A 17,403-nucleotide genomic window follows, 5' to 3' on the forward strand; every position below is an offset into this window, starting at 1 on the left:
ACAGTGGCCACAGCTGTTGATGGCAGTCAGCATCTTTCTTCTAGTTTTTCCACTGTGGCTACAACGTCTGGATCCCATGATAACCCAAGGACTGAGACATTGTCCAGCAACCATAATCCATAGTTTAAAAGTTGTTTCAGTGTACATGTTCCCTCCTCATATAAAGCACCGACATATATTTAACAAGGAACAATTTGAACATTTTTCCAGCTAGAGTGTGTCATTGTTCTCTGGTATTTCTCTGAAGTACAAGCAAAGGTTGTTCATTGTCTCCCAATTACTTTCAAATGAAGTCAATCTATTTTCTGCCAAATCACACAGGCAGTTTAAGAGCCCATACAAGAAAGTCTTAAGTTAAGACTTCATTAACCAGCCTCCTTGTTTCTTGTCTCGCCTGTTTGTGAAGTGGCCACATTGTTCTTGGGTGGATTATGCCTATTTATCTCTCCTTTCAGTTTCCCTCTCACCACTGTCACAGGTAATAGCTTCTCCTCCTGTCTCCTAAACATGGTTAAGGCTATTATGTGCCAAGTGCACGGCCCCATTTGGAGAGCCTCAGTCTCATTATGTGCTGAATGGACTCCCCAACTCATCAACAATAGCAATTCATACTGTTTGCGATTGGATTTTCTCAGTAAAAAAAATAAATGAGCGGAATGAATAAGCATAACTCTCAAAAATAACAGTAGTGCATGGTCAATGTTCTAGTCCCCCTCAGTTTCTTATAATGGCACAGCTGCCATTTTGCTGTACCACCTGAGACTTAAAGCACTAATGGCATTTTGAGAGATAAAGTCAAGCGAAGGTCAAATCATGTATGAAATTATCAGTCGTCAACGTTGGTAATAAGTTTCTCCCTCACTGACCACAGTCCTATCTCTGTCATTTTGTATTTTTACTGCACGGTCATTTAGAAAGTTTATCGCTGCTTATAAGACACTGTGAAGAATAGATAACCAGCAGCATTACCATATTTGTTTCACTCGAGTTGCCCACCGTACTGAATCACCAGTGGTCAGAGCACATGAGAGGGTGCTGACATTTATATTGTCTGTCTCTGCAAAATCTTGGCACTGCAATGTCCATCTGATTATCATTTATTTTCACAGCACTCCACCTCGAGACCATCTGCTTATCAAGTTATGCATTAATGCAGCTTCTCTAATGTGCTTTTTTTGTGTTGAAAATTCAAGAGGCTGTAATTATTGGACTTTCTCTAACACCTAACAGCCAAACCCCCTTTATATATGTGTAGGCCTATATATAAGTGTGTGTTTATATGTGTTTGTGTTTTTACCGATCCTTTTAACCTCTATCTTTGTTTCTAACAGAACATGATTGACAAGCCCACAATACCGGAGTACAAGGTGGCGGCGGTGCAGAAGTCTCGTTTCATTCTGCTCCACTACAGTGTGTCAAAAGCCCTGTGGGACTGGCTCATTCTGCTAGCAACCTTCTATGTGGCTGTCACCGTGCCCTACAACGTCAGCTTCACGCCGTATGACGACTCGGTCACAGCTGGACGCTCCACCATCGTCAGCGATATCGTAGTGGAAATGCTCTTTATTATAGGTGAGTGTTTTAAGAAGTTACTGAGGAAAAACATGGCTTCTTGATTTTGACCAGAAGTTCTTGTGTCAGCCAGACTTAAGGTTCTAAAAGTTTAGTCACATCTACCCATGTGGTACTCTCAAAATCTGAAACGTAATAATATTGTGGCATTTTCAACTAAATTTTCTTATGAGGTGACACGACATTTTCATCATTCATTTTCTTGCCAACTATGGCAACAGAGCAACAAGTGCAACCCAGGCATCCTTTTCCCCAGACAACTCTCCCAGTTCCAGGCAACCTGGGTTTTGTAGTCCCTCATGGATTTCCTAGGTCTCTCCCAGGGACTCCTGCCAGTCGGTAATGCCTGGTAAACCTCCGAAGGGAAGCACCCAGGGGATGAATTGAGGTGCTTCAGCCTCAACGCGCTCCTGTCATTGTAGACGAACGGTGCTTTAATTCGGTTAACCGCTCATTACTGAAATTCTTACTGAGTGAGGAGCTATTGTCTCCTAACATTGAGAGCTGGAATGACAGATGAGATTTTGCTACATCAGACCACACACCCAGGGGTCGGCTTGTTGTGTGCTTGCCACATTTTGACACTTGGGTTAGACTGTGGTGTGGAAGAGTTTTGTTCATTATGCAAACTCCAGTTCTTTTACTTTATACAGTTTACATGAACCTGAATAACATTTCAAACCACCCTGTTGCCATTCTAGTTTCTAAAAATGTGGATGACAAACATCTTGGTGTGTTGTAAAGTATGCATCATATACTGTATAAGTGAAGCAAGGGGACTGAATCTGAGCTTGTGACCTTCCACACTAGCAATATTTCTCTTCCAGCCTAATTAATGCTGTATGAATGTATGTCTTTTTGTCGTGGTGGAAAACATTGCTTTGACTTTTGCATTTTCAGACATTATCCTGAACTTCCGCACCACCTTTGTGAGCCAGTCAGGCCAGGTGGTGTATGAGTCGCGCTCCATTTGCATTCACTACGCCACCACATGGTTCTTTGTGGACCTGGTGGCTGCCCTGCCCTTTGACCTGCTGTATGCCTTCAACATCACAGTGGTGAGTATTCCTGGACAAAAATACAGTGTGTTTAGCTCTTTTTCACTGCCCTCTGTGGCCACTGACATAAGCTGAAAATTGATGACTTATACAGAATGAAAATGCAGCACCTTGCATTCGTAATGCTGCTGTCATTTCTGTGACATGTAATCCTTAAATAGTAATTCATACAACAGATAAGCACATTTGTTTGAGCAAAGCGATATTCAGCTGTGTATATTCAGTATATGAACAGTCAAAATGTGTTTCCAGGTATCAACAAGGCAAGGGGATTCTGGGTCCTAAAATCTGAACAACCTATCTTTCTCCTACTGCTGCCTCTTCCCTCTAACCCTTTCTCTTATTTCTTTTTCACTCTTCCCCTCTCTCTCCACTATCCACCCCAGACCTCCTTGGTCCACCTGCTTAAGACAGTGCGCTTGCTGCGACTCCTTCGTCTACTTCAGAAGCTGGACCGCTACTCCCAGTACAGTTCCATGGTGCTGACCTTACTAATGTCTGTGTTCGCCCTGCTGGCACACTGGATGGCCTGCATCTGGTACATGATTGGACGCAAGGAGATAGAGACCAGTGATACTTGGGACATAGGTGAGTATGACCGAGGCCTTGCTGAAGGGGAGCTGTTGACATATGAAAATTGGATTTGGGGTTTCATCCAGCAAGTGTAGAAAAATACATTTTCCTTTCTCTATAAAAGATAAATTAAGTAATACTTCCAACTATCTCTATCTGTGGGTATGTGTGATTGTGCATACTTTTGTGTCTGTGTACTCTGTCTATAGGGAGGTGAGGTCAAACCTGTTAATTAACACTCGGACTTATTTATCCCTGCAGTAGCCAATCTAATTCTGCTCTGTCCTACACCAGCATGCCAGCCTCCTGACACTGCTGACAATCACTTTCTGACACAGAACACACACACACACACACATACCCAAAATGTACACTTTTTTTTTGTCTTACACCATCTAGCTCTGAGCTGACAGAAGACATGCAGACATATAGACACTATAAACCCTAACCTTCTTCTCTTATGCTCTCCCTTGTCATTCAAGGATGGCTCCATGAGCTGGGCAAACGTCTGGAGACGCCCTATATCAACAGCACGGTGGGCGGCCCGTCGGTGCGCAGCTCCTACATCGCTGCCCTCTACTTTACCCTCAGCAGCCTGACCAGTGTGGGCTTTGGCAACGTCTGTGCCAACACTGATTCTGAAAAGATCTTCTCCATCTGCACCATGCTTGTCGGTGGTACGTCTGACACTAGGGTACATTCTCCCTCTGGCGTTCTGGCATAACAGTGCCTCTGATTGGCTCGCCAGGGCAAGAAATTCAGCAGGAAGTGGGTTGGATGGCCTTTAAGACGCAGCCTGTTGCCATCTTTATATACCAATGAACAGATTATTTTAGCTGAGGTGGCAATTATTGGTGCAACAACCCATAAGATACTTATTGTTCGTTTATTTTTTTCCATCTTAATGAAATTGCTGTGTGTCACTGTGGTCCTGTGTGGAACAATGTTTCAACTCATTTATTGTCCTTGTTACAATTTAAATCACCCAATTTGTAATAGGCTAAAAGAAACAATACAATATTCGGAGATTCAAGGAGAAGCTTGTATTATTTTTTCATTACTTCCATGTCTCTCCATCTCTGGTGCAGCGCTGATGCATGCCCTGGTCTTTGGTAACGTGACTGCAATCATCCAGCGAATGTACTCGCGCCGTTCACTCTACCACACACGCATGAAGGACTTGAAGGACTTCATCTGTGTCCACCGGCTGCCCCAGCAGCTCAAACAACGCATGTTGGAGTACTTCCAGACCACATGGTCTGTCAACAATGGTATAGATGCCAACGAGGTAGGAGTCCCTTTCATTGTTGTTGTCACGTAATACCTTTCTACACACAGCTATCTGTCCTCAAGAAACTTGAAAGCAATGTTGTGACAGCCTTTAAGCAATAAAATCTGCTCTACAATCCTTTCACAACCTTTTGCAGCGGTAATTGTTGATGATCTTTCACAACACATGGCTGCCTGTACACCAGCAATTGACATTCTATTGAAATTCAAAAGAGGGTAACTGGTGGCAACACAGTCCATTCCCTAATTGCCAATCAGTGTCACGCCTCATTGCATCTGTCACACATTCCCAGCTCCTGCACGACTTCCCTGATGAGCTACGGGCTGACATCGCCATGCATCTGAATAAGGACATCCTCCAGCTGCCAGTCTTTAAGGGGGCCAGTCGTGGCTGCCTGCGCTCGCTTTCTCTCCATATAAAAACCTCTTTCTGCGTCCCTGGGGAGTACCTGATCCGTCAGGGTGATGCACTGCATGCCAGCTACTTCGTCTGCTCCGGTTCTCTGGAGGTGCTGAAAGACGGCATGGTGCTGGCCATATTAGGTTTGTATTGTAGTCAAATGAGTTTTTGTACAGGGCTCGGTTCTCTTCACTGCTCTGGTGGGTAAAATTGTGGTAGTTAGGATTGTATAACAGGTAATGCTTTGGTAGCCATGACACACACTATTAAGTCTTTTTTACCTTGACATTTATTCATCCAATGCTGTGAAAATGTGTGTTGGACATTAATAAGCAGTAAGACTTTCTTATAATACCATTAAAATTCACTAAATTTCCGCCCAGTTTTTTAGCATCATGTTTGTGTTTGTTTCATTTGTTATTGTGTCATCTACTTGTATCATGTAGAGCAAGAAAGTGAATATTATTGTCTGTGTTTTAGGAAAAGGGGACCTGATTGGGTCTGACCTGCCTGGACCAGACCAAGTGACTAAGACGAACGCTGATGTGAAGGCCCTGACCTACTGTGACCTCCAGTATATCAGTGTTCGTGGGTTGAGAGAGGTACTGGAACTCTACCCTGAATATGCCAGTGTGTTCGCCTCTGACATCCACAACAACCTGACCTACAACCTCCGAGAGGGCAGCCAGGACGAGGTACTAAATGTTGGAGATCACAAACACACAACACAGTAAACTAGTGTTAAACATATTGTTAGAATTCTGTTTACAGTCATCATGCCTTAATTCCTAATTACCCTGAATATGCCAGTGATGAGGAGAAGTGGTGATAAATGAGCGAGAGTTTATAAGCCTGTAGAATTCAGAAATGCAATGTGCTAGGCTGCTGTTGTTAGAGAAATTAGTATATTTCCCACTTCTACCTGTATGATAGTTGGTGCAAAATGGTGAGACTAGAAAAAAAGCATTTGCTCATTGATCTAGGGGACTGACACCAAAACTTTATAGCTTTAAAAAAATCTGCTTACTGTACACATTTAACTGTAGATCGTGTTTACTGACTAAAAAAATGGACACACAGATTGCAGCTCAGCAGACTTTACACGCTCACGATTTCCCCTTGCATTTGTCTGACTGTGTAATAGTGCATACAACATACCAAACAACACATGTGTGCCCCCCTAAGGTGTCTTTGTCACTCTCCTTGACAGTTGTTCTGCCGTAGTGACCAAAGGGCTGTTGGTGGCTTGATTGTCACACCAATTACCATGCGTGGGTGCCACTGTCAGGCAGCCGTATCACTTCCCTGTTACCACCCCAAAGCACAGCAGGATGACATTACACCCAGACACTGACCTCCTCGCAGTACTGCCTGTTACCTCTCACGGTTATTTAAGAAAGCATTATGTAAGGCAAGATAATCCTCCATCTGTGGAGAAAAAGCACCTGTTGATGTTACACATGTAGTCGTGTTTTCAGGCATTGTTGTATAATCTGTTTAAAAAAAAATGCATCTTGAGATCAGAAAATTAGATAACAGCATTAATTACAGAAAAGTTCTACAAAGTTCAGTGCCTGTTTTGCACTGCATTTTGCTGAACCGTACGATCAACATAAATTAATGCCATAATGTCTTTGATGTGTGACTGACAAAACTGACAAAGCTCCCCAAGGATTTACCCAATCTCCTCCTTATTGTCAGTCTCAAGTATTTTGTACTTGTGTTAAGCATTCCACTTGGTTCCCACAGGCCTAACTCACTGTTTGAAGGTTTTGTTGCTCATTAGTTTATTCATTTTGTTCAGTTTGTTAGCTTTGGAACATGAAGGATAGGACATCTGTGCTGGCTGTGTTAATTACCGCATGAGGCCAAGGAACACAGCTTTAACTACTTATTAAAAATAATATTTTAGGAGTTTCATACATATATGAGAGATCATATGTCGAATTTGACACCTTACAGAATCATGTATGAATAAATGACAGGAAGGCTCATGAGAAAGGTTAACTATATTAAGATCTATGTCAACAAAGAATTTACAGTACCAGTCAAAACTTTCCCATTCACTTGAATGAGAAAGTGTGTCCAAACCTTTGTCTGGAACTGTATTTATAGTGTATAGATGCCGTTTTTATACATTACAATCTTTAAATTTCAATCTTTAAAATTAGAAACTGGTGGATACAAATTGCAAGTCTTCAGGTTTTTCTGGGATGTGGCTGATCACGAGTACTAGCACCCTACTTCACTCACACCATCTGCTCAGAGTTTATGCTCAAGCACAAAGCCAGGGCACTGCCGCCGCCCCTGACAGGATGAAGGAGTGCTCAGATACCTGACCGAGCTGCCAGATCGCACAGACTCCTGCCGCACACGCACACACACACACACACACATACACACACACACACATAGACATACCTCACATCAGCACAGCGGGTAGTTTCAGGTGGGAGTTGTTGGAGGATGATGGGAGTTCATTTACACTCCAGAGATACTTGAGAATCGCATGCTGACTGTACAGCAGTAATTCCATTGTAGTGAAATATTGCCAGAGAAACAGATTGTAGGAATGCCCATTACAGTATAAGGTATCCAAAAGGGACAACTTTATCTTGTCTGAAATTTAAAAACCCAGACTGCCAGATGGAAAATTAGGCTTTTTTGTCATATCTTTAATTTAATTTCAAATTTTATTGCTTTGTATTGTCAATTAAATTCTTTTCAGTCAGTTTTGGTGGAGGACATAAAAGTTAGTAAAAGTTTGTGAAGTAACAGCATCTTTATTCTGCAAACAGACACCAAAACCACACAAAAAGTATTGTTTCATTGACATTTTAGTATTGGAAGAAGCCTTAATCCACTGCATCTTACAATTTTAGCCCAGTCCAGCAACTCTGAACTGTTTTAATCAAATAAGTTGAAATTATTTGTTTACCAACTTTCTAATCAAGCAAAAAACCAAAAACACTACCTGGTGATTAGTTTTATTATTAAGGTCAGGTTGAATGATTTTGTAGGGACTTTGTCTAAGGGCCTGGTCTATTTTTGAAGGGAAGTGAGTTTTTAGAGATAAGAAGTGACTGTGCTGTCCTGGGCAGACTTAGGAAGGTCATACCTCCACCAGGGGGCCAGCACTGAGTCAAAATTTGGTGGAGTATAATAATGACAATGTCATTGGGAGAGTTCTGACATCAGTCGTCATGGAGTGTGAAGAACAAGCCTCAACTGATAAGTTGATAAATATGGCCACTGATAACCAGTGGTGGGACTTCAAAAACATCAGAAGATTTGTGATGTTAGAGTCAAGATGAGCTGCAGCGCTCTTGACATGCCGGACGGACTGAAAATATCAATCAGGAATGAGCGGAGGGAGGACAGAGGAGAGATGACAAAAAAATGTCACAAAAACTGTTCCAGGTGACCGTACCCTCAGACTACATTACTATTATTTCAAGCATGTCCTTTCATTACAATAGTTCACAGCTCTCTCCCCCTCTGAGATATCAACATGACCCCTTCCTACTTCTGGATGAATGCATCACTCACTGGACCGTACACATCTGTTCTGGCAACATCAAATTAGCCAAATTACCCACCAACATCAGTTTCTGAATTTCTAGATTTGTGAAAAGAAGCAAAGCCAACATTTATTAAATCATTCTTCATACAACACCCACTTTAGATGGGTTTTGTTAAGTCCCATAGTTCACTGACTGGTCATTTTGTGTTTATTGTCAGGTTGAACTGATTCTCAGTCAGTGCTTTCTAGACTTAAAGAGTCTTAACACCCCAGACAATCTCCATTTGATTAAAAAAAGAGACTCATTAAAAAGAGACTCAGTAAAAGACTCATTGAGATTTACAATCTCTTTTTCAAGAGTGTCCTAGCTAAGACTGGCAAAAGCACAAATAACATGACTGCAGACATAAAACAAACATATAACAATTTAAAATGAAAATACAGACACTCTTCATAACAGGTCCCGTTATGATCCTTTTTACAGAATAACATGCATGTGCAAGCACAAGAGAATACACGTTTGAGTGACAGTGCCTCAGTTGAGTCCTTGCAAAACCCACTTTGCTAAGTGGGACAAGTGTGGTGTTAGTGCCCCATTAATTGATAATGATGTTCAACTGATGTCATTTTGCACCAATATTCATTGCTGGCTGGTTAATCATTCCATGCGCCATGCTCCAGGGGCAGTTTTATGAGGAGAATTTATCTTTGCCATGAATAGATTTCACAGTTTTGTTCCCTCTGCCTCACACATAGTACCGTCTGATGTTTTTGCCATATTTTCCTTTCAGTGGTGATGATTTTTAAAATCAGTATTGTGCTTCAATGAAGGATTAAATTTAAAACATATCCTCGCTGAATTGGCTTCCTGCGTCAAAGAGCATTACTGGCACTATACTGGTGGAGCGAAAGACTTGTGTTGTCACATTAAGCCATGTTGTCAGAAGCACATTTTTAACACATGAGGGAAGGCTTCACACTAACAGTTTCATTTGCCATCCAACTGGTGATTATGCTAAATTGCTAGCAATTTCTCCACACGCCAGTAGAAAGACAAACGTGCCCTGGAATCCCTCAGTAAAACAAGTGAAGAAAAAGGATCAGTTATGTGATTCAGCTTGTGTGTTAACAGCTGCATCAATGTCCAAGGTTATTTAAATAGTTGCAAAAGGGAAATCGATTCAATGTTCTATAAATTAAAGGTGTCACCTATTAATTAATTTCCAAAGATGTCATTGCTTGGGTTACTTTTTGTTTAATAAAGAAAAAACAGAGTTAAATACATGCATACATTAAGCCTTTAGCTGTGTCTTGTGTAATCCCTGTTGCTTTCTTTTTCTCTCTTCAGGGCCTCAACAGGTTTTCAAGGTCACCCGGGCTTCCCCATGTGAGTTCAAATTCAGTATGCTTTTTGTCTTTCTCTCAGAGGTGTTCCACAAGACAGGGTTTCCATAACATATCTGTTAGTTCTAATGGATTCGCAAGGCCAGGGTTTTGAATGCTCTGAAATATAAAGTAGGCAGGGCCATGACACAATTGTACATTTCTGCCATATATTTCAATCCCAGGTTTTTTAGCAGGTGTGTGTCTGGCTTTTCAAGGTAGAACCCCTCCTGTATTTCTGGGACGTACAGTGTTGCTAGTTAATACTGTGGGAGGGTTTGTGCAAGGACTTCCCCTACAGGTTGAAACTCATTTGGAACAGAGAGAGCCGTTCAGTCCCTGGGGTTAGCTCTCTAACTGGGTCAATAGCTCTCCTAATGGGAAACCTTATGAGCTACTTTTCTCACTATGTACTGTATGTTTATCTCCTCATTTTTCTATGATTAAAATACAGTCTACAGTGCTCTCTCTGTCTGCTATTAAAAGTTGTATTTAATATGAAACCAATTGTTTTTTCTCACAAGCACACATGCAGCCATGGTTAAAGCGTAATCAATTTTTAACAGGATTAAGGTAATATGATTAAAAATCACCAGCTGTAACTCATTAAAATCTAAATAACACATTAATGGCTCTTTTAAAATAAATAGGTTATTAAATCCAAGATTAGATTCAATGTTTTTAAGGAGAACAGGTATTGTGAGTGACATTTGAAATTGGCAATTCCAATATTTTAGCATATTTTAGAATCTGTGTAATTATTATTATTAGTATTTGCAAATCGTATTTTATTTCTTCTTGAATCAGTTTTTATATCGTCACGGTTTGTATTTTGACAAACATGATGTTCCCCTTGGTTGTGATCTAAAAAACTACTTACTGCTTACTTTTGTCTAAAATAATAATTTCACATTTAATTATGTACAGTTATCAATGCTATATACTGTATTTCCTGTTTTGCAGGAACCCAGGCTCACCTCTATCGTGGAAACCAAGGGAGATGAGCCGGACGACTCATTCCACCTCTCTCCAGCTACGCGCTCACGCCGCAACCTCCTGCTGCCCAGCCTCAGCAGCCCTGTTCGTCGCACCTCCCTGGGGAACCTCCTTGGGGATGAGCTGCGCCAGTTCAACGCCCTGCGACGCTGCCGCTCCCCTAACCTCAGCCGTGGCTTCCATGGCTCATCACCTCAACCACCAGCAAAAAGAGAGCACAGCACCCTTGCGGCAGCCCCGGCTTCAACTTCAACCCAGGGAGGGTCGGGGGCTGAGCAAAAGCCCTCAAAGCTGCTTATCCCAACTGTCACCTGTTTTGGACCCCCAGACCTCAGTCCCAGGTATTGTCAAAGCCATCATCCATTTCAGTTATTTTGAAAACACAAGCGAAAACCTAATAAAAACCATACCTTACATTGAGTGACCGAAAAAATAAATAAGACGTGTAAAATGTAATGTAATGTTACACAATCTAGGGCTGCAACTAACTTTCATTATTGATAAATCTGTCAGTTATTTTCTCGATTAACCAATTACTCATTTGGTCAATGTCAGAAAATGGTGAAAAATGTCAATCGCTGTTTCCCAAAGCCCAAGATGTAACCTAAAATGTCTTGTTTTGTCCTGACCGACAGTCCACAACCCAAAGATATTCAGTTTAATTTTTCTATCGATTAATCGACTCATTGTTGCACATGGTTGCACAATCTAATAACTATATAGTACTTTAACTAAGATGACTAGTTTATGTTTACACTACACTGTGTTTTGACTCAGTTTTATAGTACATTTGGAAGCTGGTCTTTGTGCTGGTGCTGTACTGCACTGAATTACATTTGAAAATGGTTCTAATAAATTTACATGGAGGTGGAGGAAACAGTACAACACAATGTAATACAATCCAATTCAACAACATTACATGTGCAATTTTTCATATTTAATGTATTTTTATTGATGCTTTGTTAGTGCTCATTTGTTAAGTTGTTACAGATGCACAGTATCCTTCAATTTTCCATAAAGCATACAGCTCTACACAGTAGATCCATCTGAGTGAGAGTTGTCATTAGAACTGATATGGAAGTCCTCCAAAAATGCAATAAAGGGGGACAAAATTCTCCTAAAATACCCAAGTTTATCCATTCTGTCAAGGTGGAGAATATGCAACAATTATTTAGTAATGACTATAGAGTAGAATCAACACTATGAAAAAGAATTAAAATAAGCTTCACAAAGGTAGTATTTATTACAGGACTGTTACTGAAACGCATTACAGTGTAAACAGGTTTCTAATTTTTTGAAGTAGCAACATGGAAATATCTGTCCTTCCTCTTCCTTTGTGTCCACAGTGGATTGCCTCACTAAATACACCACAATGTGTGTATGGTTGAATTTCCCCATCAATCCTTTACTTCATGTCTTTTTTAAACACCCTGTTTTAGTCTTATCATCTAATCACAGTCAAATTGTGGAAGCAAAGCACAGAATGCTGTTTCCTTGTAAGATTTAAATGCTTTAGATGTAAGCCTTTTCTGTTGCAGTCTCACTGAGCTTTGTGGAGTACATTATGTTGATATATTAAGCCCTCAGTATGATTTCCTTAAAGCCTCTGAGATGATCTGAATAAGGTGTCGAAGTAATTGACACCTAAAGTCACACAACAGAAACCTGCATCTTCTACTTAATGTAAATGGAGTGTATTTGCATTGCATATTTCAACAGATGTCACTGCATTTCATTACCACAGCACCTTATCCTCCTGCCCCAACCATCTGTATTCATAATGTATCCCTAAGTCATCCAGTAAGTTCTAGATATGGGTAAGTGCTGGTTCAGAGAGCTCAGGTGTCCGCCCCTCCAGACTGGGCTCTTCTCCTCATGTTCAAACCCACATGGGCCTCTGCCAGCAGCAGCTCTCATGGCACATTCCTGGGTTGTTTGCTGGCTCCAATGATAATTGAAAAAGCTCTACTGTTACATTAACTCCAGCTTCCCTCCCCTTTCACCCCTCCCACCAGGGTTGTAGACGGCATTGAAGACAATGGACACACGTTTCATTTCAACGTGGAGCACAGCGGGCCTAAAGCCAGCACAGGAGGCAGCGCCCAAGGTAAGCCAAACCACCTCCAGCTGCGAGGGTCACCTGGGTGCCAGATGGCTGGAGGTAAACTCAAGAGTTCAAACAGTGGATGCCACAATGCTGACCTGCCTCCTTCTGGGGAAATATGAGAACGCGGAGGGATGAAACGGCAGCCTGGTGTCCGGAGAGTCACCGAACGTGTTAAAGGACAACTGAGGTCAAAGCAGGATGCAGATCATCTGACCTGAGCTTTTACTGATGATCGCTATCATTCAGGGATGACTATCAAATTAAGTTCAGTTCAAGCCCAACTAATTTACTGTAGTATAGCGAGTGCTTTAGCAACAGAGGCAGTACAGTTTGCTAAATAGTTTTGAAAATCTGTGGTGTAGGATGATTTTTGTTTTTGCTTGTCCTGGCCATCCTGCAGTTCCTCTGCTTTTTTTTCTAGTCCAGATTCCAGATAGTTGCTGCTGTGGTCTGTCGACTTTCATGCATCAATATTGGTAAATCCTCTGGGTAGTTTGCCTGAGGTGAGTGCTGCTAAGTCAGCTCTCTAATTTTTCCTCTTCCTTATTTCTCCAGACGCCACACATGTTAATGCCACTCTGCTGCTGGAGACAGAGGAGGTCAGGCAGAGTATCAATCAACTCAACCAAAAGGTAAGGTACAGCCCTTCAAAGCTGCAGTGTGTAGAGTTTAGTGGCATCTAGCAGAATGGACATGGCAGAAATATAATATAATATTCATAGGTATGTTTTTATTAGTGTATAATCACCTGAAAATAAGAATTGTTGTGTTTTTGTTACCTTAGAATGAGCCTTTATATCTACATAGGGAGGGGGTCCTCTTCCACGGAGGCCGCCATATTTCTGCAGTAGCCCGGAACGGATGAACCAAACATGGGCTCTAGAGAGGGTCTTTCATGTTTTTCGCGAGTTTCACGGCCACCGTAGGCTCTCCTACATGCTTGGATGGGAAGGGTTAGGGGTATTTAGTTGGTTGCAATCTGCAACCTCACCACTAGATGCCACTAAATCCTACACACTGATCCTTTAACCCTATATCCTTCCTGTCATTCCTTCTGTCTAAAAACAGAAAGCAGCTTTACTTAATGTTTTCTGTTTCATCCTGCAATGACACACTATTTTGGAGAGACTGAATATAAAATATATGACGCATAAATGAATTTATAATGTGAAAATACAACCTGTGTGTCGTTTCAGCGTTAATATTTTAGTTCCTTTTTTTAGTCTTCAGAAATGGAATCCCTGAGCAAGAAAATAAACAGAACCTGTGTTTTTCGTCCATTATCGGCTAAGCTGTACATTTACAGGGAGAGATGTACTGTGAGATCAAGTAGACTCAATTTCTACCTTGTTTCTCAATCTATTCCTGCACTCTTAATTTGGATGTAAATAGAGCGAAAGAAAGTGCAGAGAGGATCCAGATGGGCGCAGGTAGGTGCTGTCTAAAGTCGATATTAATTAATCAGCAGGACACTTCTGCAATGCAGTGGGTAGTCTGGAGTGCTTGCTGACTCTGCAATCTTAGAAAAAAAAATTGATGACAACCCAGCTCTACTTGTGGCTCTTCTCTTGCCCCCTTTCCTGTTTGTTTCACTTCTTTATTTCCAGTTTTCTGTCTAATTTCATACCTATTTGCATCAGTTAACTGTGGTCTGTGTACATCTGGATTTCAGAGCTGTGTAAGAAGCCAGTGCTCAGAGTCAATGAGGGGATTATAAATTGTTTGGTTCTATTTTGGGGGTCATCAGAAAATTATATCTGGACATGAGTCCAAGATAAAAACATAAAGATAAAAGCTGATTCATTTGTTACTCTGTGCCTGGGACTTAATTGGGTAGAACTAGGTCTTTTTGTACTTTGAAGTTGTTCTTGTGTACTTTACCATGTTTGCTCAACCTAATAATAGAATATGCAACGTAGGAAAGAACATGCTCCAAGTTGTGATGTGGCAACTACATTGTGTACACTCTCTACACAGATGGGAACATTAAACCAGGAAGTATCTGAGCTCACCAAGGGCCTGCACCACATGATGCATATCCTCCAGACCCATGTATCTGTGCATCACTACCAAGCCTCCCTGGCGTCCTGCCCTTACGGTGTCCAAATGGTATCCAGTTCTCCCACAGACTCCAACACTGGCATGTCGTTCAACATAGCTCCCACCTTGCATCCTCATAACGATCCTGGGAGCCACCAAAGTGTCCCATCTGCTGGCCACTGGAGCCACAGTGGAGCTGCTGAAACCCAGACAGAGAGCCACCACCGGGCCCAGTCCTCCAGTCCTCCAAATGTTAACTCCTGTCCCCCCCTCTCTGTAAACTCTGACCCCAGGTTGGACCCGTGTCATAGCTCTGAGAGCATGACCACACACCTGTGGACCAGTCCGTCTCTTCTTAGCATCAGCCCAGACTTCCAGGGAGGAAGTCCAGGCCCTGTACCTCATGCTAGACATGAAGACTCTGACAACAGACCTCTCAGTGCTAACCCGACCACTATGAGCAAGTCCCAGCCTACTTTGTGCCTGCAGCCTCCCAGTGATACTGATGAATATTCTTGCCTTTTGTCCAGTGGCCCTACAGGAACGTCCACACACAGCCTGCTGGCCCCGTCACCCAGTTCTTATCCCCATCTCTGCCTGCGCTCCGAGTCCCACCTCAGTTTATCACAAACCTCACATGAGGACATCTGTGCTCTGATGTCCGCCCCAACATCTCATAATCTGATCCAGGACACCTCCATCTTCCAACTGGAGGATTCACACGTCTCCTTACACCCTGTCTCTGCCTCTCCACCCACATTGCCCAGCCACCCTCTTGTCTCTTCCCTGGACTCAGAATCACCACGATCTGATTCTCTCGAGCCCCATCTTTCACTGGGAGACCCATCTTCCATAGAACACACCAGTCTGCAGTGCCTACTGGGAAATGGGGGCTCTATGGAGAGCAGAGACAGTGAAAGCGCCTCATCACGGAGGTCCAGCATTGGCGTCCAGACTCAGAGCACAGAGCAGTCGTGGTGTCTGGACCTCACAGATTAAACTGAGGCAGACAGGAAAAAAGCAGCACTGAATGAGGAACTCAAATTATTGACATGCAACTTCTAACAGTGTTTAAAAAGACTCTGCTGGAGATTGTCAACGTGTGCTGTATTTCCCCCTCTTACGTCCTGGGCTCTCATATTTGTCAAACTCCATGCAATTTACACCATTTCTATGCAAAAGCATGTAATTTGTGCATTATCTTGGCTTTACTGAAGTGTGTCTTTAAAAAAAAAAAAGCCCCACAGCAGTGGGTTCCAGTATATACTGTATATTTTTTTCAACATCCTCAGAGCAGTTTGCAGTTGATAATACCTGTTACCTCCTTGCATGGTAAAGTTGTTTATTCTTTTTCCTAAGGAAAAGGTTTCCAAATCAATGTGTAAGCATTCTACATGACTACCTGTTGATTGTGTGCACAGATATTGTATTTGTATGGCAGGTCAAAGACAGGTCAGAGTAGTTGGATGTTTTGTTGTGGAACAAAGGAAATGACACATGCTTCACCTTGCATATAGGGAGTAGAGTAGAGTATGTGCATCACACAGCATAGATTGTTTATTGTTTTAAATTGAATGTTTTTTCTCATTTTTTATTTGTGAATTCATAGAGTTATTGAACTATGAATATCTAATATCAAAACTCCACCAAGCAGTATGGTTTTGAGTTATTATTCCGTTGAACATCTATTTATGCTCTCCTGAAGATCCTTCAGGGGATTTGAATAAATTTAAAAAAAAATTTCTTACCAAGGCATTAAATATATCGCTGTGAAATAGGTTTTAATTGCTAAAACCACTAAAAAATCTTTTAAAAGCTTGAAAAATACTTTCTCAAGGAACTACAATTCTATAAACACGACATAGCCGCTGATGAATTAGACATAAATAAATAGACATATCTGGATGAAAACGTGGGACATATTTAATGCTGTTATTAATTTACAAAAAGTGAATACCTCCTGGGGGAAAGAAAACATTAATTCATGATACTCATACAATATTCAGAGTATTCAGGAACTTTATTTGTTTTGAATGATTTCTCCTTGGCTGACAAAATAAAGTATGCACAAACATCTTACTGTGTCCTTTACTCTGCTATCACACTTACAGAGTCACATCTCAAACACATTTTTTTGTGTCAGATAAAGTGACATATTGCTCAAGCCACCATGTGGTTTAATAGGCTTGCAATTTATCTTCTCACATCCTTTGGAAAGCCAGTTCAAATATCTTCAGATTTGAAAAGAACATTTGGCAAAATGTGGTAGTTTAGTGTAACTTTGGACCAACTGTAGTTAAAACTCAACAAATACAGATGTCCATGTATTTGTGTCAAAGTTTCAGAAAAGAATAAACAGGAGTGGGATTATTTTCCACTGAGACAACAATCTAAATTTCCTTGAATTAAAAGAGAGGCACTTTACTGTTTTTCAACAGAGAGATGATGGAAAGTAATGACA

The 17,403-nt window shown here is 41.5% G+C and overlaps 1 protein-coding gene across 2 annotated transcripts in view; it reads left to right on the top strand.

Moving 5' to 3' along the window:
* The window catches only part of kcnh4b (potassium voltage-gated channel, subfamily H (eag-related), member 4b), a 38,783-nt gene extending 21,769 nt beyond the window's left edge, over window positions 1-17,014 (top strand). For both annotated transcript variants that reach the window (XM_067576374.1, XM_067576373.1), the window contains 12 exons: window positions 1,332-1,572; window positions 2,473-2,630; window positions 3,017-3,218; window positions 3,686-3,880; window positions 4,292-4,491; window positions 4,787-5,036; window positions 5,374-5,588; window positions 9,765-9,803; window positions 10,763-11,136; window positions 12,811-12,902; window positions 13,458-13,534; window positions 14,880-17,014. In XM_067576374.1, the coding sequence (XP_067432475.1) occupies window positions 1,332-1,572; window positions 2,473-2,630; window positions 3,017-3,218; window positions 3,686-3,880; window positions 4,292-4,491; window positions 4,787-5,036; window positions 5,374-5,588; window positions 9,765-9,803; window positions 10,763-11,136; window positions 12,811-12,902; window positions 13,458-13,534; window positions 14,880-15,941 (3,105 nt within the window). In that variant the 3' untranslated portion in view covers window positions 15,942-17,014. The remainder of the gene's footprint in view (window positions 1-1,331; window positions 1,573-2,472; window positions 2,631-3,016; window positions 3,219-3,685; window positions 3,881-4,291; window positions 4,492-4,786; window positions 5,037-5,373; window positions 5,589-9,764; window positions 9,804-10,762; window positions 11,137-12,810; window positions 12,903-13,457; window positions 13,535-14,879) is intronic.
* Window positions 17,015-17,403: the final 389 nt, after the last annotated feature.

The sequence above is a fragment of the Thunnus thynnus genome, chromosome 20 (assembly GCF_963924715.1).
Source record: "Thunnus thynnus chromosome 20, fThuThy2.1, whole genome shotgun sequence".
Taxonomy (NCBI): domain Eukaryota; kingdom Metazoa; phylum Chordata; class Actinopteri; order Scombriformes; family Scombridae; genus Thunnus; species Thunnus thynnus.